Source organism: Semicossyphus pulcher, unplaced genomic scaffold, assembly GCF_022749685.1.
Source record: "Semicossyphus pulcher isolate SPU_LCO1_2020_fin unplaced genomic scaffold, fSemPul1.0.p SCAF_14, whole genome shotgun sequence".
Classification (NCBI taxonomy): Eukaryota; Metazoa; Chordata; class Actinopteri; order Labriformes; family Labridae; genus Semicossyphus; species Semicossyphus pulcher.
This window is the reverse complement of record NW_027211648.1, coordinates 5,606,923-5,632,914: the sequence shown is the minus strand read 5'-3', so window position 1 is coordinate 5,632,914 and position 25,992 is coordinate 5,606,923. Positions and strand designations below refer to the sequence as shown.

The window sequence follows — 25,992 nt, the reverse complement described above, 5'->3', positions numbered from 1 at the left end:
GCGGTGGAGTTCAATTAAAGTTGCATGAAAAGGAAATACTCACGTAAAGGACGATGGCCTCCAAATTGTACTTATGTCTGTTTTTATTTTTTTATTTAATGTTTATTTGTATAGGGACAAGTATGAAGCAAGTAAACCGATGCCACACACTTCAGCATTTATAGCTTTGGCTAATTTGCAATGCCCGTCTCGAGATGGGCCTTTAAAATACATGAAATCAACAACAAATACACAAGAGACAATACAAAACAGACTCAACAGCAATAAGACAGATATAACAATACAGTTTTAAAGTTTGATTCTCTTATGCTCCAGATATTTTTAAACTCTTCAATCCCAAACTGCTCGGTCCTTCACCCATCATGACTTTCCACAACAGTCCAACAACCGTCAACGAGACCGGATTCAACTTTGCCGTAACAGGACACAACACGCTGTAAGACGACCCGGACACTCACACAAATATATTTCTGTAACTTCTGCTGCAGTTTGGTGTCTGTTTAGCCCAAACAAACCAAAGCCTAGTTACAATCAATTTGTGTGTGCTGTAACAAACTTAAAGCAGCATGATACTTGTCGAAGACTTTATGAAGGAGGCTGCAACCAAGATGGATGCCTTCAGAATGCTCACAGTTAAAAATAGTGACAAATGCAAATAAATGATTAGATATATGATGTCTAGTTTGTCTTTTCCTCCTACAGAAACGTCTCAGATCAGATCAGATACATGATAGACACGTTCAAGTCCTATCCAGTGAGTCTCAGCGTCCACCGTTCTGCTTATTGGAGGATAAATCATCTTTATTTGACCTCTTTCGCCACCAGATTGAGCCCAATCTTCTGTTTCAGGGTCTGAGCTTTGAGGAGGACTGGAAGGTGGTGACGATGCTGATCGGCATGAACGACATCTGTGATTACTGCAAAGACAAAGTACGAGCTGTTGCATGTTTGTTCTCTGAAAACGTCTGAACTTGTCAGCGGTGGAAGTACTTTCTTTTTTACTACTGCTCTTAAGTATAAATCGGAGGTACTCGTACTTTACTTGAGTATTTTCTTCTCAGGCTGCGTTCTTCCTCTTGAAACATTTCGACATTTCAGAGGGACTTTTAGATCCTTAGATGTTATTTTACAAATTAAGATTTAAACAATTAAACAATGTGGCAGTTAATCGATTGGTAGGCGAAAGCTGAAAGTGACTCGTACAAGGCCCACTTCTGTTCATGACAAACCACATCCCTCTGTGGTGCAGGATGTGGTCAGAGGTGAAACTTCAAACTGGAGTGGGCGGACAGACGCTTAACTGTCATACAAAAAATGAAAAAAAATTGAGGCAAAAACGACTTTTAACAATTATGTAGCTGTAGAAGGTATATGAGATTTACTGTATATCATGTTTGTGTTGTCTTAAAGGTCAAAAAATTACCCGTCACTATGTTTAAAAACTAAAATAATCCCACAAATGATCCTTTTCCAATTTGAAACTTCATGTTTTTTTTCCTCAGTGATCCCTCCATGAGTAAAGAAAACATTTATGACAGGTGTCTTGAAATAAAACTGCACTTTAAAGAGGGAAAACCCAGTTATTCATAAAGTTTGTTTCTTTGTAATATAGATTTGAATTAAGCTGCTTCCTTTTAGGGGTTAAGCGGAGGTTAAGAAGAGGTTTATGTTTAGACTATACAAAGGATAAACACTGTACATACAGATTAAATCATTCAGTGTGCAAATATAGTTAAAAGGAGGGTAAAAACATATGAGAATGTTAATATGATCCTCCTCGCTTTCACTCTCACAGACTCTGTTTTCCCCCGACAACTTCATCCACTACATGACAGAAGCTCTGGACTTGATGATGAACGAGGTGAGATGCAAACTGAACCCTTTATCAGCTCCCCTTTATCACATTTACCTGTACAATAGCCACCTGCAGCCTTAGCTGCGACCTGGTTTAGCTCAATGCTAACATTAGCTTACAGTGATTCGGCACTTAGTGCTAGCTAGCTTAAATGCTACAGTTGGAATGCTAACATTAGCATGTGTAGGTTTTTATAGGACAGAGGAGTGGTTCTCGAACTTTTTCTAAATAATGTACCCCCTTAAAGAATGTTTAAGTAAGTAACCCAAGTTACATTTGTGTTAGGGGGAGAAGCTTGTTTAAAGAGGTAAAAAAAAATACAGTTTAGGGTCAAAAACAAGCACTATAATGTATTAAAATGTAACTATTCTTTAGTATTTGTTAGCTCTGTTTTTGCCTTGTTTTTCACTTCTTTGAATACAGGTGTTCAAACTCTGCTAGATATGAGATTTGACCTACACCTACCTACCTATACTTTCCCTGTTCCCTGTTTTTTTAATGTTATCATATATTATATAATGTATACAGTATGTATATATATATACACATATATATATAATAATTTTGTACCCACCTCGAACATGATTTTGTGTGTTGTGAAGCTGACAGTGTACAACAGTTAACAACTGTTTTAAAACTAGAAGATGCAATACAAAATGTGGATTATCTGGTCTACATTTCTCACTGAACATACTATAGTTTAAGCTTAGATAGAATTATACATGACTTATAGGTTTCAATTAATACCCCTGCAGTTCTCCAAAGTACGCCGAGGGGTACCAGTGCCCCCGTCTGAGAAACACTTGGTTAGGGCTCTAGCCTCTAAGTACCAGGCGGAGATATTTCAGTATGCACCAACAGGTCGGCCAGCATCACGACCGTACCTGCAGGGTTGGCACTAATGTGGCTAAAAATAGAACACACAGGGAGGGTTTAACTTACACAACTGGGAACTATTCATACAGCCAGATTCATTGATAGAAACACACAGGAACTGTCTGTGAACTCTGTTACCTCATATGAATGTATTATTGGGCCTTTTATTTACTGTGACTTTGTCTGAATGAATGAACAGTTTCTTCATGCTTACACGCTCTACTTTCTTGGGAACAGTTTGTCCTCCTCTCCTACATTCATACTCAAACTATGATGAATTTGAGAGGATATTCATTTTACATTTTAACCTACACTCTTAAGTATTGAAAATATAATTTCATTTAATTATTGCTATCTTTTGTTTCAGATCCCCAGGACGATCGTGAACGTGGTGCAGATTCTTTACATGAAGCCTCTCCGAGAAGTTCAGAGACCGACTCTGGGCTGTCAGCTCCAAAAGTGACCTGACATGGTTTTCTGTTTTACCTGTTCATCTAAACCAAACCGCATAATTCAACTTTTACCTCAAAATGTCTTTTACGATAATAACTGGCAGAAGATGCTTTATAATTAAACTGCTGTCAGATCAGAGGGTACAAAACGCAGATATAGAACACCATTTTCCAAAAGTTTATACATGAAATTTATATATTCATCAAAAAGGGGCCATAAAAAAACTCTTTGAAAAACACGTTTTCATTCACCTTTATTTGTTCAGAATTAAAGTCAAATATCAGGAAGTAGCGCAGTGACTAAACAGTGTTTCATATTTCGTCTGTTTCATCTGCCGAACTGATCTAATAATCTGTTAATTTGATAACCTCATAATCCAATAGTGTAATAATCTGATCATCTGCTCACAGGAGTTTCTGCTCGTGTCTCGCTCAACCTGGAGAAAACTCAGCTGAGCTGAAGGAGCTGGTGGAGATTAACTATGAATTCCAGGTGTGTGTGTGTTTGTGTCTGTGAGTGTGTGTGTGTTTGTGTGTGTTTAACAAACAGGATTAAACAAGCTACCGTAATTAGACTGCCCTCAAACCCCCTGCTTATTCTATAATGCCATTAACTTCTCAAAATGACGCGTCTGCACGAGCATTTCCATGTCTACCTGCATCCTAAACGACTAGATGTTTGGTTTTTTTTATTTTACACCATTTTTGACAGTCAGCAATAAAACTACTTCGTGGCCGATTATAAATGTTTTACAACTTTAACCAAATGTTGTTAAACTGTTATAGTTTGGTAAAGTTTAGGATAAGAATAAAAATGTAAAGTCACCAATGAATTTCATCTCATGCAGAACCAAAGTCAGGCCCTCTCATCCATCTTAAACTACCTTCTTTAGAGACTGTTTCACCCTTAAACTTCCATACTTAACATACATACTAATCATACACCGCACAGAGGAAAGAAAAAACAAATGCAAATCTAAGGAGAGTTTTGAAAATCATTGAAGCAGCTAAATTGACATATTTATTCCTCTTTTCTGCACCTGTGCTTCACCGACTGCAACATGTCAGAAAGTCTGCTGCTGCCGAGAGCGTTTTAGGATCCAGAAATCTCACTGTTCAACTCACACATACATAATGGTGATGTCATGCTATTGACAGTAAAAGTCTTGACATGTTTCCTTTTTATCATGATTTATATGTTTGTCTTTAACAGAGAAGATTAGAGAAGCTTCTGCACGGCGATCGCTTCTTCAAAAAGGACTTTGCTGTCGTTCTGCAGCCTTATTTAGAGAAGGCAGAACCACCAAGACTTCCTGTAAGTTTCCCCACGCAGACACACAATTAAACGTTTATATTTTCCATTTTTTGGAATTTGGATTCGGTCTAATATTTACTGTCACTTCAGGACGGGACGGTTGACTTGAGCTACTTCACAGCAGATTGTTTTCACTTCACGGTTAAAGGACACGAGGAGCTGGCGAAGGGACTGTGGAACAACATGGTGAAGTTCTTTAGCTTATTTTCACGTTATGATACTATTTATGATTTTGGACCTTTGGTTTAAATAAGGTTAGTGTCTCTGCCCATATATTATTATATCCATTATTCAATTAGAAGAAGAAGAAGGTATACTTTATGACTATGAATGTTATTACAAACATGCTACACAGACGTAGGCCTGAAATACACACATCTGGACATGCGTTAATGGAGAGGTGTCAGAGTGAGGGGGCTGCATATGGACATGCACCCTGAGCAGTTGGGGATTCGGTGCCTTGCTCATGGACAGGAAATTAACTCTCACCTCTTCAGCTACCAGCTCCAATTTCCATGCTTGGTCCGTAGCAGGACATGAACCGGCCATTTAGATTAGTTGCTGTGGTCTATACAATGTCAGAAAATTCTGGAAAATGTTGATCAGTGTTTCCCAAAGCCCAAAAAGACATCCTAAATGTTTTGTTATGTCCATAACCCAAAGATATTCAGTTTATTGTCTAAAGAGGGGCAAAAAAAAAGAAAAATATTTGAATTTAAAGTAATCTTGAAGATTTTCATTTAAATAAATGTCTGTTTAGTCTCTATCTTTCGCCGAATGCGGAAACACAATGGTGATTGAACCTATGGCCCACTGATTAGTGAGCCTTTATTATGGTATTACAGACTGAGTGTCTGTATCACAAGCAGCGCCCAGTTAGTGACGCGTTTTCCATCACCCAGCAGTGGTTGGTCTGCCAGAGAGGGTAGGCGGAGCTAAGCGGCTGCTTTTCCGCTCTCTGCAAGTGTTGCGAGTAAACAGTAATCTACTATGGCTGAACAAACAAAGAAAAGATGGATGACTACAGATACAACTTCAACAAGAAGTGAAAATCCAAAGAAAAAGAAACAAATTTCGACGCTCAGATGAAGCAAACAGTCTGAAAAGGAAAGCGACCGTCAGCGAGGAAAATCAAGAGTTACAACCGGAGCCAACCGTGGACGTCACACATGCAGCACTGTCTGGATATCTGGGAAGTGTTCTCCCGTAATTACAGTTTATCACCATAGGTGCCGCCAAAGAGAACAAAACTGAGATCTTGGAGATTACCACTTTAAGAACCTGGAATAAGAGAATCTTAACTATATATATCTCTAATTATCAAACCTGTTAATTGATCGTCAAAATAGTTGGGGCTCAGTTTAAAAGTTAAAAATGAATTGATTAATGGCTGCTGCTCAACTATGAAGACTTATCTATTAATATTTCTTTTAATAGTTGTAAGAAACTTCACAAAACATTTAATTCACGATACAGAAAAGTCTTGTTGATACTGACCTTCAACGTTTCCTCAGTTCCAGCCTGTGGGAGGGAAAGACAAAATAAAGACATTTTCAGATCCAGTGAAACTCATCTGCCCACCAAAGGTACAACACGGCCGACGTTTTGACGATTTACATGTTTGTGTTTGTAGAAAATGAAAATTCCCATCACTATGTTTTTCTTACATTTCTGCAGGAGCATCCGTACATCTTCACCAGACCCCGAGCGGGGTCGTCTGCACCGACGCTGGATCATTTCTCCATGTTGACGCTGATGTCTCTGCTCTCTGTGTTTAATCATCTGTAGTCCAACAGGAAGAGGCACTAACGGTGGCTGGGTCGGGGGTTTGATTCCCTCTGGAGCTAAAAACATGAACATTGCTTGTCTTAAGACAATTTGGGGATTAATTAATCAATCAGACATGTTTATAATGATCTGTTTATTGATATTATTTAAAAACTGTTAACAGGCCACAGATTGCATGTTCAACAAGCAAATATAATGCTGTGTTTTTAATTTAAACAGTGGACAATATACTGTAGTTTGTACAATAGTGAGGTCTCTCTTTCAATAAAATTGTTTCAGTCTATGAATCAAGATTGAGCTAGATATGTCAACAAAGCAAAATACACGTTTCTTAGCTCTCGTGTCTTTAAAGGTTGTTGTGTAAATGCAGTATTGCCCTGTGTATCTGTGTACACAGAGCGTTAACAGCGCCGTGATGAGCCTGTGATTTGAATAGTCTTTGGTCACATAAGCAAATGGTCATATTTGGTCATGTTAAATGTAGCTGTTTAGGTAGACTGCTAAGTGAAATTAACTGTCTGACTCGCCTACTTTTTACTTTGCTCAATATTGAAGGATAATCCACCATTACAACTAATTTAATCACCGCCTGATGCTGTACTAATGCTTACCTAGCAATGAAATAGATTTCATTTTATCAATTTATCTTTACTTGAGTATTTATTATATTATACCTTTACTCAACTGGACTAAAATATTCGAGATATATATATATAATATCTATTTTTACAGATAAAAGAACCAAAAGTATATAAACACATTCAAATCAGCTTCACCTACTTTTACTTTTGATTAAAAATAGCATTTTGTTGCAAAAACTTATTTTAAGGTGACAAATTATTCTTATAATTTGATTTTTTTAACTTTTAGTATCAGTAAAGGATTGTAATACTCCACCACCCTACAAAAGTATTTTATGTAATGTATGCTTTGCTTCCGTAGAAGAGATACCTAAATAGATGTTTTACCTCTGTAGATGTTTGCAGATGCTTAAGGTAAAATATTGTAATCTAAAAGTAACTAAGGCAGACAAAGGCATTGTAGTAAGCGTAAGTAAGAGAAAGTACTTGAGAAAATATACCAAAGTATATTTACTTTTCCACCACTCTTAATTCCATATTGCCCTCGGTTGAATATGTGTGGTGCAGTTCCGGCGTGTGGCCGCCGGGGGCAGCAGAGACACTGTTTACAGGCAGGGAGCAGCTGGCTGCACGAGCTCCTAGCTGGTAGCGTGGAGTTGAAACCAGCGAGACACTGAGAGGAGGTCGCTGTAGTAGTTTTCTAAAAAAAGTTACAGAAACTCGCAGGCGAACTAATTCAGCGCGTCGTATTTACATGGTGGCAGCCTACAGACTCAGAGGTAACTACTTGTTGATATGAAACGGTCGTTCAGGGAGGAAAACAACAACATTTAGCTCGGGCTCGCTGACTTCTGCATGGTCGCTAGCTAGCTAACAGTTAGCTTCAATAGCTACTTGGCTAGCTGGCTAGCGAGGTCCAGCCCAAAAGTTGTTTACCTCAAGTTGTGGATGTGGTCATCCCCTGAGCTTTTCGCGAATTTTCTCTGGGATAAGAGAGCAAGGACCAAAAATTCACACTGGATTTAACACTGTGCGCTGTTAGGAAACTAGCAGGATGTCCACAGAGGTTGAGCGCAGTCAGGTCGACTCAGGTTTGACAGCGGCCAGCTCCGGCGGAGCGGCGGAGAAGAGTCAAAACAAGTCCGAGGGGGCTCAACTGCAGAAAGAGCAGGCAGAAAAGGGGCAGAAAGGTTTGGAAAAGCAGCTAGCAGATAGCCACAACACTGAGGTAGCAAAGAGTCCGTCAGACGTGCACAAGAAATGCAAAGAAAACGATAAAGAAAATGACCAAAGCAGCAGCGCTGACTCGGCTGTTGAGACGGTGAAGAGGAAAGTTGTAGAAGCTCCTCCGCCGAAAGTCAACCCGTGGACTAAGAGGACCACGGGCAGGGTGCCGATCAACAATATGAACTCCAGCACACACGAGAAAGGTAAGATGGTTTTAAATTTCTACTCGTGAAAGCAGATTGTCACGGCTGAAGTGTACAATAAAGTTCAGGACACTGCTCCCCCAGCAGTGTGTGAGCACGTTGTTGCAGCATTTTGACAGCTTCACTGCAGGGTTAACCACTTTAATCTGCACTGCACGTGTCTGTCATACCTCATTTGGGGTTTTAAAGAGTTGAATGAAGTGCATAAACTTGAATGTCAGCGCAGTCAAGAGTTGTTGATGGTGGCATATTTGCCCCATCCCCCTCTGTGCTCGGATTGCTCCCGAGCACCACGTGTTGATTGCTGACAACTGCTACTTCTTTCCCTGTACCTTAGCTACTACAAGCTAGGTACAGGACTGCATTTCCCTTCTTTAAAGTGACAGTGACACAGTGCAAGGGGTAATGTTCCTGAATAAAAGCACAGGGGAATCACAATCTGAGCCTAAATCAGAGGATTGGCTCTGCTATCTCTGTGTAAAAAGCTAATAAGACAACCAGGCTAGCTGCTGCTGTAAAGACACGTTTTGCATGTCCAATGGCCTGGCTGCCTGCAGTTCCTCCCACCAGCCTGCTCACTACTGTCACTAGTGAAAGTATGTGAACAAGGTGGCTGGACAGGTGGAACAGTAGTTGTAAAGTAATGATTTTTACTGTGGGTGAATCTAATTGTTATTTGTGTGGTGCATCAGTTTATCATAAACTATTAGAAATGGAAAAAAAAGTCCACCAGAAGTGCAATTTATTTTATTAAAACTAATTTATTTAGCTCCTTTGATACATGATATTCAGCTCATGTGCTTTACATAACAGATTAAAGTAAGCATACCATCAAAACAGTTCAGCTAGCTATAATACATAATAAAAAATCAATAATATTACTTCTTAATTGACTTATTGTTTGTTAATCTTTGTACACTTACAGAAAATAGTAAAATCGTCTGCTTATATATTATTTTATTTTGATAAGTTAAAGGGCTACTTCACTAACTTTACACATTCCCTCTGTTAACTTGTCATAAGGAGACTTCAAAAACAGTTGTTTAAAGTCGATGTGAAATGAAAAATGTCATGTTAATCCTTTTAGATCACATCCTCGGTAATATTGTGCATCTATTTGACAATATAGGCCAAAAAAAACAACAGAAAATCAATTTCTTCGTATTCTTATATCAAAATCCGATCATTTTTTCTTCCGGTAAAACTAAATTTCACGCGTGCTCACGTAAGTTAGCACCAAACAACTTCAACCAATCAATCTGCAACATTTAGCCGCAGAGCACCAAGAACGCTCGGTCAGTTAGCTAGCTACTGCGCTGTGGAGAACGTCTGTCTACGCCCACTTCTCAACGATCAAATCGAATCCCTCTAATGATATGTCCCGCCTGCACGTCCTGTTTCACTCGGAAATACGTCACGATACGGAAGCTAGATACTCTCGAAATGCCGTTTCAGCTGGACTTTAAACAGCTTGTGTGTTTCTGAAGGGAGCCATGATAACCCTGGTGATGCCATCAGTCATCTTGGTTTGAAATCCAGACTTAATATTTATAACAGATAGCCTGTGTTAAAAAGTATGAGTGTGGAGTTTGAAAAATGTGATTGTTTATTGAGCAGGGAGGTTTTAATGGAGGACACTACTGCATTATGGGAAATGTAGGATTCTGGGTTTTTTTAGTCCCTAAGGTTATTTCTGTCTGTCCTGCTTTAATTTAATCTTTTTTTAAATTCCCTTCTAGCTTTATGGACGCCTCATAAACACCTTTAGTAATCAACAATTGGATATCAAAGTTGTATTGATTAACTTTCTGTCTATCTTATCAGCCAACTGAATAATCAGCTGATTGTTTCATCGCCAGTTTAAATACCGAAACAAACAGCTCAGCTCATTTTACGTGCAAGAATTACTTGATAAGACAACACGTTCATTGTTGTGATCACATTTATTCAGTGACATTTGCAACAGTTGGCTCAGAGGTAAAGCAGCAGCTCAGACAGTTTGCTAAAGTTGAGTGTCGAATGTGTGTCAGAGCAGAGGGAGCTATATTTGAAGCATTCAACTCCTGGCGAGTGCACAGGCATCATTTTACAGAGTTACTGTACAGCCCGCTCTGTGGGTGGATGTCTGCTGCAGGCTCGGTCGGGGCATACACCCATTCATGTTGAAGCCTCGGCCCTGCGTCTCTTATCAATCCGACCATCCTCTGCCGAGCGATAGGGACTGTCAGGCTGCAGCGGGCCACTCCCTGCCTGCAGAGACGCGCAGGCACACTGCCGCTGGCTGCACACAAAACACCCTCAACTAGTTCAGTTGCTCAGTCCCAGCGAGAGAGGGGGGGGTATTTATTCATCCTGTACTGACAGAAATTCCCAATGAGCAGAGCACGCATGAGTAAATGACTTCTTAACTCCAGTGTTGAGCAACCTGCTCACTGGTGGTGTTAAATTCTGGCTCTCAAAAAAGAATAAAAAGCTGTTGGATCGAGGCCTGACCTGTCAAATATCGTGATGTCTATTTCACTTATTGATTCTGTGTCTGCAGATCAACAAAACGCTCTGAAAGTCGTCCGTGCCAGCAAGCCCAGGACGAGAAAATCAAGCAAGGTAATGGTCTTTACTTTTTTGTTTTTACTGAAGTGTTGTCAACTTTTTTTAAAGCCTCCAAAATGTCTCTGAAAGACCTTAAAAATGGCAGAAACAAATACTGTAGATGAAATCTTTAGTGTCATTAGTATGTCTTGATGATTAATCTAAAAACAAAACTTAAAATAATCAGCACTTAGTTCTGTTTTAACGTCTCAGTTTCTGTTTCAACTGATTGTTTTTCAAGCTTGATTGTGTGAGCCTTGCCTGTTCCTCACCTGTAAATAAACCAACATGTTGGCTCTTTGAAGCGACGGTGTCACATGGATCACGTGTTCATATTTCAGCACTGTAAAGCCTGCCGGGTAGTGACACGCAGGATGGGAAAATTAACATCTGCCAAAAGTCAAACGTTTGCTGGTTTGAGCTGCTCAAAGGCTGTTTTGTTTGCTTTTTTCTAACCAGTTTTTCCACTGCAGTTGTTTGAAATCAATGACAGAAAGGGAACCAGATATTACAACAGGGGCGAAAATTACCTCTCTTATTATCTTCCAATTATCAAGTCAGTGTATAAGCTCTGTGGTGGTGTAATTCTACAGTTTATGTGCTGATTTGTAACATTTATTAATGCAGCTTTTGTTACTTTAGTGGTGTAGCTTGAATCTTTCCCTGCTGACCCAGAATGCAACCTGTTGACATCATGGTCAAAGTGAAAGTCACATCTCTGTTAGGGCTGTAAAACTAATGTTATTAGTCACTATAATAGTATCAAAATTGATGTTTTTTAGGATGTTAAACGTTTGAAAAACCACAGACGAAATAATCAAAATCTATCTAAGAGATTAGATTCCTTATATGAGTGAAACAAAATATCATCCAGTTTTGTTAGACGAACACACGAGGTTCAAATAAAATCAGGTTCACAGTTAGGATTATTATTTATTCATTATTATAAGAGCATTAATTTGAATGACAGGAACATTAAAAGTATAGGAAAGGAAAGATAAAATCATTACATTATGTTTAAGTTGTAAATGTATAAACTCAAATATTGAGTAAAAACCCAGTCCTACATACCGGAACTCCAGATATCTCAGCAATTTGATGCAGCTTTAATTCATACTTCAGTGTGTGACATTTGAAGATCTAGAGGGTCTACCTAAAGTCCAAACTGTCGTATAACCAGGAGGTGTTTTGTTGTTAAAGATAGAGCTTTTGAACCCTAGTAGTGCTGTGAGTATAGTTTCTATACGTGGGCACACGAGGACTCACATTCATCCACTGATCTTCAGGTTGCAGAAAAGTGTCAAAATATTCACCAACAAAGGCAGAGCGAAGAAGAAGACTGCTAGTTAGTAAACATGCATGTGAACATACTTAATTATAAAGAACAAACAGCTTTGCAAAGGTTTTATGGGAAAGTTCAGAGGTAAATGCGAAACTCTTAATGCAAACAAAAACACATTAATTAAATTCCCATGTGAACTAAATGTAAACAAAACTATGTAAGTGTTTTTTGCTGAATTAAAGACATTTCTGCAAGAAGATCTCCGGTGCATTGAGGACAGTTGCTGCTTCTAATCAGCCTGATGTCAAGTAAACATTTTGTTTACATAATTTGGCTTGTGACCTGTAAGTAATACCTTAGATACCTCACCTGTATTGACCCCGTACTTGAAGTCATATAGCACCGTTGGAGTCAGGCTGGTTAGCAACAGTAACGATAGCCTCATTCATTTGGGAGAGGACTTGTTATCAAGATCGAGAGGTATGTTTTTAGTTCAAGAAACAGAGTGAATGCTTTTTTTTCTCAAATGAATGAAATATGCTTTAGTACAAAACCTCCATCTAAAAACATACAATTTAAGCTATGCGATTACTCCTGAAATTACAGCTCCTTTAACACACAGACTAACACTAAATATCAACTTAATCTAAGGTATTGATGCGTTCGGCTACTTTTTCTTTTACATCTATAATTATTTTAACATATTTAAATGATATATAGTTTCCAGTAGCTGTGAGTCAACACAAACAATGTAGATTTTCTCAACTGTAAGAGCAGCTGTAAAGTCACTAACATTGATTCAGGTCAACTTTTCAAGGTCAAAAGTTAAAGATCAGACTTTAAGTTGATATCCTTGTGCCATATTTCATTAACTGAAAATAGGGTTTTTTCCTTTGTGAATTTGTTGGACAAAAGCCTCTTATTCAGTGAATACACACTAGTAGGAGTTGTTTAACAGCCAGAATACCTTAAAGAATAAATGTACTTTTGTTCCTTCACTCAGGTATCAAAAATATGTATCTTAAATTTCTTAGGTAACACTCCTGTAGTAGACTGATTGTGACTCAGATATCAGTGCCGCAGCTCTATTTGTAACTGTAACCCTTGTCTCTGTAACCTTGATCTCATATCAGGCTGTCCAAATTTGCAACATTCACAGTAGCGGAAAGTGCCTGGGCCTGTTTATCGTTGTTGTTTGCAGTTTCCCCACAGACCAGGAGCACTGACCTCCTTTTCCTCCCCCGCTGGTTTCTACCAGAAGGACAGTCAGACTCCACCTGACCCCCGTCAAAGATAAAATGACTGAATAACAAGAATCTGGGTGACAGGGACTGAAATGTGAATGTTTAATTGATTGATGATTCGTTAATGTTGTTTTCTTTCTGTCTTTTTTTTAATCTTACAGTCAAGTGACTTCAGTGATATCACAAACTGGCCCACACCTGGTGAACTGGCTAAAGAGGTATGACAAGTGTGTGTGTGTGTGTGTGTGTGTGTGTGTGTGCGACTTTAGTTAAACTTTTTAATCAGTGGTGGAGCAAGATTTTTTAATTTAGGTTAAAGAACAAATACAACACTATAAATAATCTTTCTTACCAGTTGTAGTTGGTTGTTTTGCACAGGACTGCAAAAAGTAAATACTTTGTTTATCCATTTATCTGCTTATTGTTTTCTCCATGATTTGATTGATCGTTCATGAAGTGTTGTACTGAGCCCTACATGGTAAATGGACTGTACTTATGTAGCGCTTTTCTAGTCTTTGCGACCACTCAAAGCTGCTTTTACACTACATATCACATACACCCATTCACACACTGATGGCAGAGGCTGCTACGTAACTGCAACTGTCAATCAGATAACACATTTATGCCCGTTGGCTATGCCACCGGGAGCAGTTTGGGGTTCAGTGTCTTGCCCAAGGACACTTCGACATGTAGCCTGAGGGAGCTGGGGATCGAACCTCCGACCTTCCAATTGAAAGACGACCGACTCTTCCACTTAGCACACCTTTTACAAATTTTGCTTTGTTCAAGAAACAATCCTAACAACATTTTCTAGGCAAGGCAAGTTTATTTATAAAGTACCGTTCATACATGGAGCAATTCAAAGTGCTTTACACAGTTAGAAAGCGGCGCTTAATTGAATAATTGTTTCAGCTTTACATGTAAATGTTTATATGCTGCCGTCAAATGATTTCTTTTTAATGTTAAAGTACCTGCTGTCAAAAAGATGTCGTGAGATAAACTTGGAGTACATGTAGTAACTGGCATTAGAAGCAGAGAGTACAAATACCTCAAGTCTAGTCCGTTCTCTGCTCACTAGATGGAGCACTTAAAGCATCTAAAAAAGACTAGAGTTTAACTCTGCAGTTTCCCTTATTAATGATTTGTTTGTTTCCGCATGCATTAGTAAAACAGTTTGTGCCTGATTTTTAAAAACATACAATCAGAGGCAAAATCAAGGAAAAGTAGTCCTGTAGAATTTCTTGTTCAAGTTTGTGTTAAATCGCTGCATCAAAAAGCCGAATCGTGAACCATTTTACCAAAGCAATAATCGGCACATAATTAAATGTAACAATAGAAATAAAGAGACCTCTTGGCATCGCGTCATCCGCCTAGAAGTATGATTAAAAGTTGTTCCCTCCGTCTCCTAGCAACAACAAAATGTCCTCAACAACAACGGAAAGAAGCCGCCTTCCTCCCGCAGAGAGAAGGAGAAGAGGAGGGAGCGACCGGACAGGAAGTCGGAGAGCAGCCATGACGGCGGCGAGAGCAAAGAGAACCAGGAGGCCCAGCCGGACCCGCTGGGAGACCTGCCCAAGGACGGAGAGTCGAAGACGGGACAGGACGCCAAGAGCGCCGCCCTGAAGAAGAGAGGAGGTGAGGGTGAGTTTCTCCCTCGGCGAAGCATGTCGAACAGCATCAAACGGTTTGATTAATGCACTTTTCTTCTCTGACCCGTAAAATGATTAATCTCCATAACTAATGAAAAAAATATGAGTCCCTGGAGTTTAATGATTTTCACTGGACAGAGAAGATCCGTTCCCCTGATTGCTGCTAAAAGGAGCATGTCAATAACTGTATTCATTATAGTCTGTAATTGCTGGTTGGTGCAGATTGGTGCATGTTTCTCTCTGATAATCGTATATGTTGCACTTCTACTGATTCACACCCTTTTTACAGTTATTTAAATAAGAAAAAAACAGGCACCAAGTCTTCATGGAGGCTATGTAGAAACACAACATCTCATCATGAGCTCCTGAGAGTCTAAACTAAAGATGAAGTGAAGAGTTTTGTTCCACAATGAGTTTTACAGCTGGTGGGTGTGAAAAACAGACTTTAAATATTGTTTTGACTGAATATGAGTTCAAAATGAAGCACAAAGCTTGTATTTTAAGTGTTTGTTTAGATAATATAAAGTGTAATTCAACATCATGATACCTATACCAATACAAAACAGTGATTGTGTCAAGAAGACAACAGCTGTGTCTCAATGCAGGGGCTGCATCCTTTGAAGCACAAGGTCTACGGAGGATTTTTAGCTATGTGTAGACCGCTAAGGCCGAACTAAAATGAGGCGGTCTGGTGTACGGAGGATTGCCTGTGTGCGTCACCAGCTTTTCCCCGCCCGTAACTTAGCGTCTCTAAACGTGACTGCTGTTGCCTAGCAACAGGTAGCTAGCTGGCTAACTAGCTATCATAACTAATGTCGCGTGTAACTTTATTATTTTAAAGTAATAGTAATAATAGTAGGACTTTTTTTTTTACATGTGTAACACTAGTGATTCGATTGAGTTTAAAACCAAAAGCTTTTACATTTAAAGTTTATTCCTCGGCCGTTTAAGAGTCCGCCATTTCGTTTGAATTGGTGCGCAGTGAAACTCGGGATATGTTGGGTCGCAGAGGATGCACCCGATGGATCCTTCATGCCCGGGAAAAGGAGCCTTCGAAAGGGGACAGCCTTCGACGCACCGCTGTGACGCAATCGGCCTTCAAATACATCCTCCGAAGGATGCCGCCCCTGAACTGGGACACAGCTAATAATGGGATACATGTTTCAGACAACAAAACAACAGAAAAACAACAATAAAGGATTAAGAAAATACATTAACTTATCAAAATCGATTCTTGTTGACAAAACAATCTCACCACAAAGTCCATTTAGTAGCTGTTCAGTTGTACAGTATAACAGTTAGAGTTAGTTTGCCCGTCAAATTAAAGGTTTTTTTTCTTGCACTTCTCAACAGAGTTGATGGAAAAGTTGATCAAATGTTTCTTCAACCATGGTTTAAATATCCACCAAAATATATTTGATATCTGTTAAAAGGAAAAGTTCAATATTGGGCTATTTGTTGGTGTTGTTATGGTAATAAACATTACATATATCCCTCTTTTCGGCCCTTCCAGTCGAGGCAGATTGCTGTTCAACATGAGTCTGGTTCTGCTCGAGGTTTCTGCCTGTTGTAAAGTAAATGTTGTAAAGTACTGCTAATATCAGTACAGTCTAGACCTGCTCTTTTTGTGAAGTGTCTTGAGATAACTTGTCCAAGTAAACATGAATGTACTCTGATGTACGGTGGCTTTCACCTCAGAGAGCACATTATGGTGATGTCATGTTGGAAACATGTTAAAACTCGGCCACAGACCTCGTTCTTTAGCCCCAAAAACGAGATTAATCATTCAGGCTTTCAAGCTGCAACATGACTCACAATCTTTGAATGTCTGAGGTTGGAGGGTGAATATTTCATCATCACTGTCACGGTGATAAATTACCTGTCTTTTAACTTTTTATCACGTGTAGGATGCAGTAGTGTGGCCATTCACAAAAAGTCTGTTGAATGTGTTGTAACCTCAGAAAATGTGAATTTTAATTCTTATTTACCAGTTATTAAGACGTTTGCCATAGTGAGAGAAGTACACAACATTTTATCAAACAGTGTAAGTTGAGTCGTTCATTTCAAATGTTTCAAACTGGAACAAAACTCTTCACGCTCTGTTTCCGGTGTGCAATCATCGATAGGTAACAAACGTAAGTGGGTTTCCCTGCCGCTGGAGGAAGCGTCCCGGGACGACGGCGACAAGACGCACGGCGGGGGCCCGGCACGCTCGGACACAGAGCCCACCAGCGACTCGCCTGACCCCATGTCGCCCAATCACACACTCCATAATAACAGGGCGCATGATAGCAGCAGGAGTAAGTGTTCATGCTTTCAGTCTTTGTTTTCACCTGCTGGTTTCGTTGGGTGTTTGCTCGACACTTTTCCCCGCTGCCATCTGTCTGTCCAGATTCTGCTGCTTTTTTTTTTTTCATACTAATGCATCAGAATGAACGCATGGCTAATCTTAATTAACGATAACATTTAAGGCTCATTTAACCAAATCAAAATGTCTTTTTATAAGTCAATGATTCATTTAATTTGATGAACTTTTTGTCAGACAGGTGATTCAGGGGCTCTTTGACCTCTCAGTCTACATAACCTGTGAGAGTTTCTGTGATAATGCCAACAAAAATGAATGAGTTCATAGTTTTGGTATATTATATTGCTGTTTGCAAACCAGCTTTATCCCTGAGCTCTGGGAACGTCTCTAGTCTCAGGTAGAGGAGGGAAGGAAGATTAACTGTCAGATTGTCCGACGGGTCGTGAATAATCAGTCCCAATTTTACCGACAAACAGTGCGTCCTAACGCTTAGGGGTTAAGAGGCAAGACCATGAATCACATTGTCCCTGGAGTGACCATTGCTGCATGTCATTCTTCAGCTCCGACTTGTTTCCTGTCATTTGTGTCCAGTCATCTCAATTGCCCAATTATTCAAAAGCAACCCAAAGTTCTTGTGCAGATAACTTCTCAGACCGACAATGATCCAAATCGCTGTACGATAATTTGGCCGTTTGTTCTACAAAAGGGGATAATTACCCACATTTGGGTAGTAATGGTAAATGGTTCTCTACTGTAGAGGCAAGGCAAGTTTATTTATATAGGTCATTTCAGCAACAAGACAGTTCAAAGTGCTTTACACAAGACAACAAAACATAAAAAGGTAAAACCAGACAAAGAAAGCGAAGTGAAGATAAAATATAAACAGTGAAAACATAAGATAAAATATAAGAATACAAGTTACAGTGCAGTTATGAAATGTATAAAGATGATTTAATAAAAGGGCAGCTGTAAACGCGTTAATCTTCAGCTTTGATTTAAGAGAAGTGAGCGTGTCGGCGGACCTGCAATTTTCTGGGGCTTTGTTCCAGATAAACGGAGCATACAAAGTGAACGCTGCGTCTCCGTGTTTGGCTCCGACTCTGAGAGCGAGAGCTGAAATGATCAGTCAAAATATTGACAGGAAAATTGACGAAAAACCTCGCAGCTACTTTGATAACAAATTATATATTTGAAGTGTTTTTTTAAGCAAATTTGACAAAGATTTGATGCTTCAGACTTCTCAAATATATTTTGCTGCTTAAATTGTGTTAAATTTATATTTTCATGGCTTTGTAAAACAAGCTATGTGAAGAGTTTAATTTTAGTTTGTGATTGTCGTTGTAGCGACTGATTAAAAAATGCTGCTTAGAGCTTAAGTGGGCTTGTACTGTGACGCGTATCGTTCCAAAAAACAATCCAAAGTCGAGATAAATTTTTATTGAAGAAAGACCATCAAAACATTCTGAAACAGAAGGCAAAAAACGACTTGAAAACCACGATAAACATGACGGTCAACCGAAAATATATTAACCCTCTCACCCTCTTTGTCTACCTGCTGCCACGCAGCTGAACAGGTACACATAATGTGAAACCACGGCGAATCATTAAATAATAAACACATAAAAGGAGTAACATAACAGATAATATACACAGGTAAAACAACCATTATGGCTCCTACAGACTTTATTAGTCGCTATTTCCTACCTGTTATTATAGCCCGAACAATTAATTGACTTAAAAGAAAAAATCAAGCTGTTTAAGATTAATGTTGCTTAACTTTTGTGCTCTCTTGTCAACAGGTTGGAGAAGAGAGCCGCGGGACTTTGGAGACGATACAGCCAGCGTTCGGAGTGACAGCGGGAGCCTCCGCGGAGGAATACGAGGCAGAGGGAAAGGTCGCGGGCGCGGGAGAGGTCGCGGACGAGGTACGGTTTTTAGTTTCACCACATGTTTACTCTGGATTTGTTGCGAGTGTTACTTTCTGTGTCTATTTAAAATAATAATTCGGTTTGATCTGCCCTTTTAGTATCATGTGTCACTCTTTTTGGTCTGTTTTAATTCTTAATTCAGGGCTTTTATTTTGGCAGCTTTTGTAACAACATTTATGTTTCTCCTGCTCCTTCAGGCCGTTACGAATACTCTCAGAACTTCCGGGACTCTCAGTCGTCTGACGGCTCCGTTCAGGTGCCCTCAGAGTTCGGCACCAACATGGTTTATTACTACGACGACGGCAGCAAAGTCCAGATGTACACAGTGGACGAGAAGCTTCTTAAAGAATACATCAAACGACAAATGTGAGTATTTGTCGACTTCCTTTTTTCACTACTACGTTCTAGTTTAGAGCTGACACAATTTTATAACATAACATAATATTTACAATTACATTACTTACTTCTGTTTGTTCTCTATCATTTTGGCATGTTTTGACCATAAGCTTAATTATCTGGATTTAATGACAACACTAACAGCATGGAAAGCATCATCACATTTACATCCATTTAGTAGTCAGGAAGTTTTATTTTTTATTTTTCTTCTTATTCCCAAATGCTGCTACTTCTTTGGCTAATGTGTAAGGTGATGAAATAGTCTATTTTATGTTTGACTGTTGAAATATTGAACCAATTTTGTTCTTGTTAAGATGTCAGTTTTCCAGCAGCCCGCAAATAAATAATAACGTTAGGCTTGCAGTGGTTGGTCTGCCAGAGAGGGTAGGCGGAGCTAAGCGGCTGCTTTTCCGGTCTCTGCAAGTGTTGCGAGTAAACAGTAATCTACTATGGCTGAACAAAGAAAAGATGGATGACTACAGATACAACTTCAACAAGAAGTGAAAATCCAAAGAAAAAGAAACAAACTCGACGCTCAGATGAAGCAAACAGTCTGAAAAGGAGGAAAATCAAGAGTTACAACCGGAGCCAACCGTGGACGTCACACATGCGACACTGTCTGGATATCTGGGATCTACCAATTGTTTCCCCTATCCATTTTCCAGCAGCACTCAAATATATATTAACTTTAGGCCTGAACATTTAAACGCCTGACATACTATTGGAATAATATCGGCAAAACTATTGGAAAAAAAGAGGAAAATATCTGCAGGAGCCATTAGAGTGTGTGGTTTCTTGAGGGTGGGGAAATTGTAATGTGTGCACAGAGAGGTTAGCTTACACATATTGTAGGTGGATAAAAAGAACAGGTATTTTAACATTAATTCATTCAACATTGGGGGTGTAGGAGCCTAAATAGATACCTTATCAAAATGTCTTGATATTCTTTGACCCCATATACTTTGGCTGCCACTAATAAGGTTTATAACATATCAAGCCAAAGCCCTCAGACTTGAAGACCCACCCCTCGAACTACAAGAATATTGTAATAAAACATCTATAGGTGCATCAAAAACATCCTTCCTAAAGTCCCTTATTGCTTAATTGCTTATAAAAACATTAGTTTGGGGGCTCTGTTGAACTACAGGTAAATATAGACTTGCTAACCTCTTCGGTGAAGCAGGTAAAGACGTTTTAGCCTCAAACCTTTATCAGTATGATGGGAAAAACATGGCAGAGAAGGTCAACCACCAGCTTCTGCAGAGTCAAACAGGTGAAGGTTAGTGTCTGTACAGAACACAGGTGTGAAGTGTGACTGAAGGACTGATATCAGTAGACATGTGGTCAGCGCAGCCTCCTCTGGGGTTTGTTTTGTCCTGCAGGGGGCAGCGTTCGCTCTGCGTCTGACTGACAGCTTTGGCCTCATTGCAGCAGCAGACTCAGAATAGTGGAGGGTGAGGTGCACTCCTAAATATAGTCTGAGTGCCTCGGAGGGGACAGGGGATGAATTATTATACGCAGGCCTGAGCGAGGGAAAAAAAAAGCAGTTTCAGGGAGGAGAGAGGGAGACAGTAGGGGAGAAAGGGAGGAGGATTAGACATTCTTGTCTTCTTCTCTCTCGTCTCCCTCAGCGTTATTCAGGCTGCTCACTCAGCCGGCGTTACTCCACATGAAGCGACGGCTCCACACCGCCTGCAGGCCGAGCTCCACGTACAGACCAGTGTGTGTGTCGCCGTGTGTGTATTTTTGCTCTGTGGTGACTTTAAGTGGTGTGACAAGCACTAGACAGAGAGCCTTTCCTTCCACCTCTCTATGTGGTGCTCCACTCAGAAGATAAGAAGGCTTATAGAAGCATTGCACACATTTCTCCTCTGCTTCTCTCTATTGTTAACAGTGGGGCTCTGTACTGAACGTTAAAACTACACTGAAATGTGTCTCTACCATCGAGTATGAAACTTTCAGGGACTGAAAACTGGCATCAAATGTCTCATCAGATTGAGACTGTAGACAAAGTGGAACATCTTATCCATTTATTGATATGTCCTGTACATACATGAAGAGTGTTCTCTAACAAAAAATAAGAAACACCGGGTGTGACCAGCTGTGAAACTTTGTCGGGTACAATTTGATTAGAATAGAATATCTTTACTGTAATCGCACCAGGTACGACGAAACTGAATGTGCGACTCGCCGTCAATGCAAAAGGAAAATAAATAAATACTGCAGAAAGATTCATCAAAAACAAAGAACCAACATGTGCAACAATAAAAAGGCAGATGTACAATAATAAAGGGCAGAGTAGGCAGTTATGAGGGGACTGATTAAGACAAAGTGCTCCTCCACCTGGAGGTACGTGCGGGAAAGGCTCGGTCTTTTGCCAGATGTAAGGAGTTCAAATAGATGCTGACACGGGTGAGGTCCGAAATATAAGGCTCTTTTAGTCTGCATGCTTTAAATCGTTGGAGTAGACCTGATGACAGGCATATATTTATATATATATATATATATATCTTAATCTTCTGGCTAAAGATCTATTTTGCTTTTATAGGTCATATAGAGGCATCGATAGTAAATTGTGACTGTTTCATAACCAGTGAAAAAGTCCTCACAATAGGTTTAACTTCAGCTTCTTTTGTTGATACAAAAGTGGTTCTGCAGGAAAAACATGTTTATATTTCTAAAATAAGGTTTTAAAAAAGTCACGTTCTTTTATTTGTAGTCCTAAATGTTCAGTGTCTGGTTGCTGATTTTCAGGCTAAGGGCCTGTGTCCACTAACAGTGTTTTTTGCGTTGGCAGTGCCTCTTTTCGATACAAAACCAGTTCAGCGTCCTAACACATAAACTCAGTCAGCTGTTTTTGTTGCTCTCAGCGCTCTTGTCAATATCACTTCTCCCTCACCAATCAATCAAAATCAAGAAGGGGCCGGGCTTCTGATATTAACTTTTTCAACAACAATGGCGGAGGAGAACCTGAATTTCCAGGTGTAGAGCTGCTGCTAACGCCAGGACACGATTCCTTTCCATTGTTTTTATGTTAAATTTCCCTGAACAAAAGCAAATATTAAGCATACAGAGCAATTTAAAACAGACTCAACTTAGAAGATTAAGAAGGGAAGCCAGACTCTTTCGTAACCTAGCAACAGTAAGCAACGGTGAGAAGCGCTCTGAAAATGTTTTGCCTGGGCAAAAAACGCCGTTAGTGGACACAGGCCCTCAATTCTCACAGGAAGTGATGTGTGGATGAGTTTGCTTCTGCAGCATCATTAAAAATTGATCACGCCTTATTTTAAATTATAGATTGATTACTAAAGCTGCTTCAACTTTAATTAGATTGAGTAATTGGTCAATCAGCTAATCATTTCAGCACAAGCAGCAACTTCTTATGCCTTTCTTTGTGATGTTTTCCAGGCCAGGCCCTCAATCTGTGGGGGCATTGTTGCACTCATCCTTCTAATTTACTCAAATTATAGATGATGAGTACTGAATGTGTCTTGTTGTCCTCCTCCAGTGAGTACTACTTCAGCCTCCACAACCTGGAGCGAGACTTCTTCCTGAGGAGAAAGATGGACACGCAGGGCTTCCTCCCCATCTCCCTCATCGCCAGCTTCCACAGAGTGCAGGCTCTCACCACTGACATCAACCTCATCATGGAGGTAATATCACAACGGCCATCAGTTCACTGATACAGCACTTATTAGACCACTCCCTGTGTGATACAGTTTACATGCTGGTTTCACTGTCGGAAAGGTAATTGTTCATTGTTACAAATCTTCATCTCCAGGCTTTGAAGAGCAGCAAAGAGGTGGAGCTGGTTGACAACAAGGTTCGCTGTAAATCCGACCCGGAGCGCTGGCCCATCCCCACCCCTCCCGTCGTCGGCTCTCCCCGAACCGACTTCTCCCAGCTCATCAACTGTCCCGAGTTTGTTCCTCGACAGACCCTCAGCTCCACAAACTCTGGTCAGTATTCAGCTCAGAACTTCAAAGTCGGCTAAAGTTCTGTGTTTTTCTAAATGTCATAAAATCCCATTCAAACACCAAACCCAACAGTAAATGAATCGTACCTACAAGTGTTGTTTGTGTGTGCCCGAGGTCTTACACAGAATCTTATTCATCTGCCCCAAATACTCAACAGAGCAATAAATGTGTATTAATCCACAGCTAAAAATAGTCCCTAAAAAATGCACTGTACCATTCAATACAAATTTATAGTGACCAGCTGTTCTAGGAAATTATTGAGCCTTCTTCCGTGAAATACGGAAACTATCATTAAACAGATTATCCGAACGAACGAGCTTTGGGACTCGGTGTCCCCGACAGGAGGTCTGAAAATATTAAGAGTCGGGCTCACATATTGTTGGTTTTTGTCTCATGGGCTAGTTTGGACGATAAAATATACATGCAATATCAGCAAAAGTTAGCAATTTAAAACAAAAATGATCAGAAATCAACTTCTCAAAGGATTTGATGTCTCGCTGTACATTCAATATATTTGGCTTTTGAACTGTTGGTTTGACCATACAGGCACTTGAGGAAGTCATCTTGTGTTGTGAAAACCTTCCACCATTTTCAGAGAGGAATCGATTAGTTGATAATAAAAAAAAAATCAGGCTGTAGAATGAATAGTGTGCATCAGGGATGTCTCGATACCTGTTACGATACCATAGCAACAATAAAAGAACTGTAAGGTGCCAAAAAGTCTTGATTTTTTTCCTGCGCACAAACCAGCTCAATTGACTGTTCATAGTAATTAAAGGCTTACTGAGCAGGATTTTAATGTTTCAAAATATTTATTATTAATATTATTTGATAGGCTATTGTTTATGCCCATATTAAAATACAGCCTCCCCTCTGAATTATTAAGTATTTAGTTGGGTTTGTATCTGCAGAGGGTCGTTTCTGGGTGGCTTTTTTTGCTTAATTGGAAAGGCTACAATCGGCATTCAGACCCGGGTAGATACAATAAAGTACCAAACCACCATATTATCTTCTCCGTTTACTAACCCTGTCTCCGGCGCGTTTGTGACGTCAGACGGTGACGCAGCAGAAAAGGGACCAACAGGAGTATACTACAAAAGAGACACGGCTGCTTATAGAGACGGCATCTGTAAGCAGGTTTTCCCGGGTCCAAAAAACCTGCGTCAACACGCTAATTTTAGGTGGGAAAGGGGTATAATTGTGCAGTGGTGTTCAGCTCACAGCCAACAGTCTGCCGGGGCGGGACTAAATGAAAAAGTAGGGACCAGGTGACAGCGCTGTCTCTCAGCTTTGCTCTCTGTCTGTCTGCAACAGACGTAACTTGTGCATATTTATTAGATGCCAAAAGGACTTTACAAAACGTTGGTATTTGCTGATCTATGATTGTGAGCAGTATAAGAGCTGCAGGTGACGGAGGGCGGAGCAGAGAGAGACACAGTCGGCAGCATGAAGCGCGACTTTAGCTGCAGACAAACTAAATCCTGTACCTTCCTGCGAGATTGTAGGGAGGTGTGCGCAAATTAGTTTGTTGTTTAGAGCGTAACCGCTGTGAAGCAATCAGAAATTACGTCTTATCTTTTCGTTTCACCGCTTTGTTAACGGTGCTCACTCTCTTCCCTTCCACTCTAAGACACCAGTCTCAAACCCAAATAGATGTCAGCTTTCTCTGCTGTAGCTAATGAGAAAAAAGTGTTTAAAATCCATGTTTATTTGAGCTCTAGTTTGGGCTTCATATAAACATACATTTTAATATCTATACAGTTTATATAGACACTGAGATGTCAGCCTTTATCACCTCTGTGGCTCAATGAGAGCTGACAGTGTGATGTGTGATTTTCGAAGGCGTCTTGAAGGCTGTCTGAGTGTCATGTGTTCGGCCTTTCAGCGTCCTCGCCTGTTGAGAAGACTCCTCCCGAGTCTGCTGAGCCTCAGGACTCGGCGGATCCCAGCTCCTCCAGCCGGGAGTCACTCCTCGCCAAAGACGCCCCCGCCCCCCAGCCCGACCCCGACGCCTGGATCCAGGTGGAGAAACGCCACCGACAACCCTCCGGAAAGGCAAAGGTACCCAAACATTCACCTTGAAGCCTACTCGTATTTCTATCTTCATTTCTTCAATCATCTTTTTTTCTGTTTCCTCTTCATCATGTCCTCAATCCTCTGTGTTCACCTGTCGTTTCCTCCTTTTCCCTCCTGTTCCTCCACCTTTCTGCTGACAGCATGACACTGATGATGTGTGTGTTGTCAGCTCCTCTCCTCCCTCAGTGCTCCAACCCGACCTCCTACTCTCTGCAGTTGAGTACTTCCTGCTCTTACTCGCTCCTCACA

The 25,992-nt window shown here is 40.2% G+C and overlaps 1 protein-coding gene across 4 annotated transcripts in view; it reads left to right on the top strand.

Annotated features, from left to right (window-relative positions):
- Nucleotides 1–7,528: 7,528 nt before the first annotated feature.
- The window catches only part of larp1b (La ribonucleoprotein 1B), a 35,760-nt gene continuing 17,296 nt past the window's right edge, over nucleotides 7,529–25,992 (top strand). For 2 of the 4 annotated variants that reach the window (XM_069661920.1, XM_069661919.1), the window contains exons 1-10: nucleotides 7,529–8,297; nucleotides 10,840–10,901; nucleotides 13,574–13,630; nucleotides 14,822–15,053; nucleotides 17,188–17,361; nucleotides 19,166–19,291; nucleotides 19,492–19,660; nucleotides 23,199–23,343; nucleotides 23,472–23,649; nucleotides 25,553–25,728. In XM_069661920.1, the coding sequence (XP_069518021.1) occupies nucleotides 7,922–8,297; nucleotides 10,840–10,901; nucleotides 13,574–13,630; nucleotides 14,822–15,053; nucleotides 17,188–17,361; nucleotides 19,166–19,291; nucleotides 19,492–19,660; nucleotides 23,199–23,343; nucleotides 23,472–23,649; nucleotides 25,553–25,728 (1,695 nt within the window). In that variant the 5' untranslated portion in view covers nucleotides 7,529–7,921. The remainder of the gene's footprint in view (nucleotides 8,298–10,839; nucleotides 10,902–13,573; nucleotides 13,631–14,821; nucleotides 15,054–17,187; nucleotides 17,362–19,165; nucleotides 19,292–19,491; nucleotides 19,661–23,198; nucleotides 23,344–23,471; nucleotides 23,650–25,552; nucleotides 25,729–25,992) is intronic. The other 2 variants (XM_069661923.1, XM_069661921.1) reach the window with 2 other exon arrangements.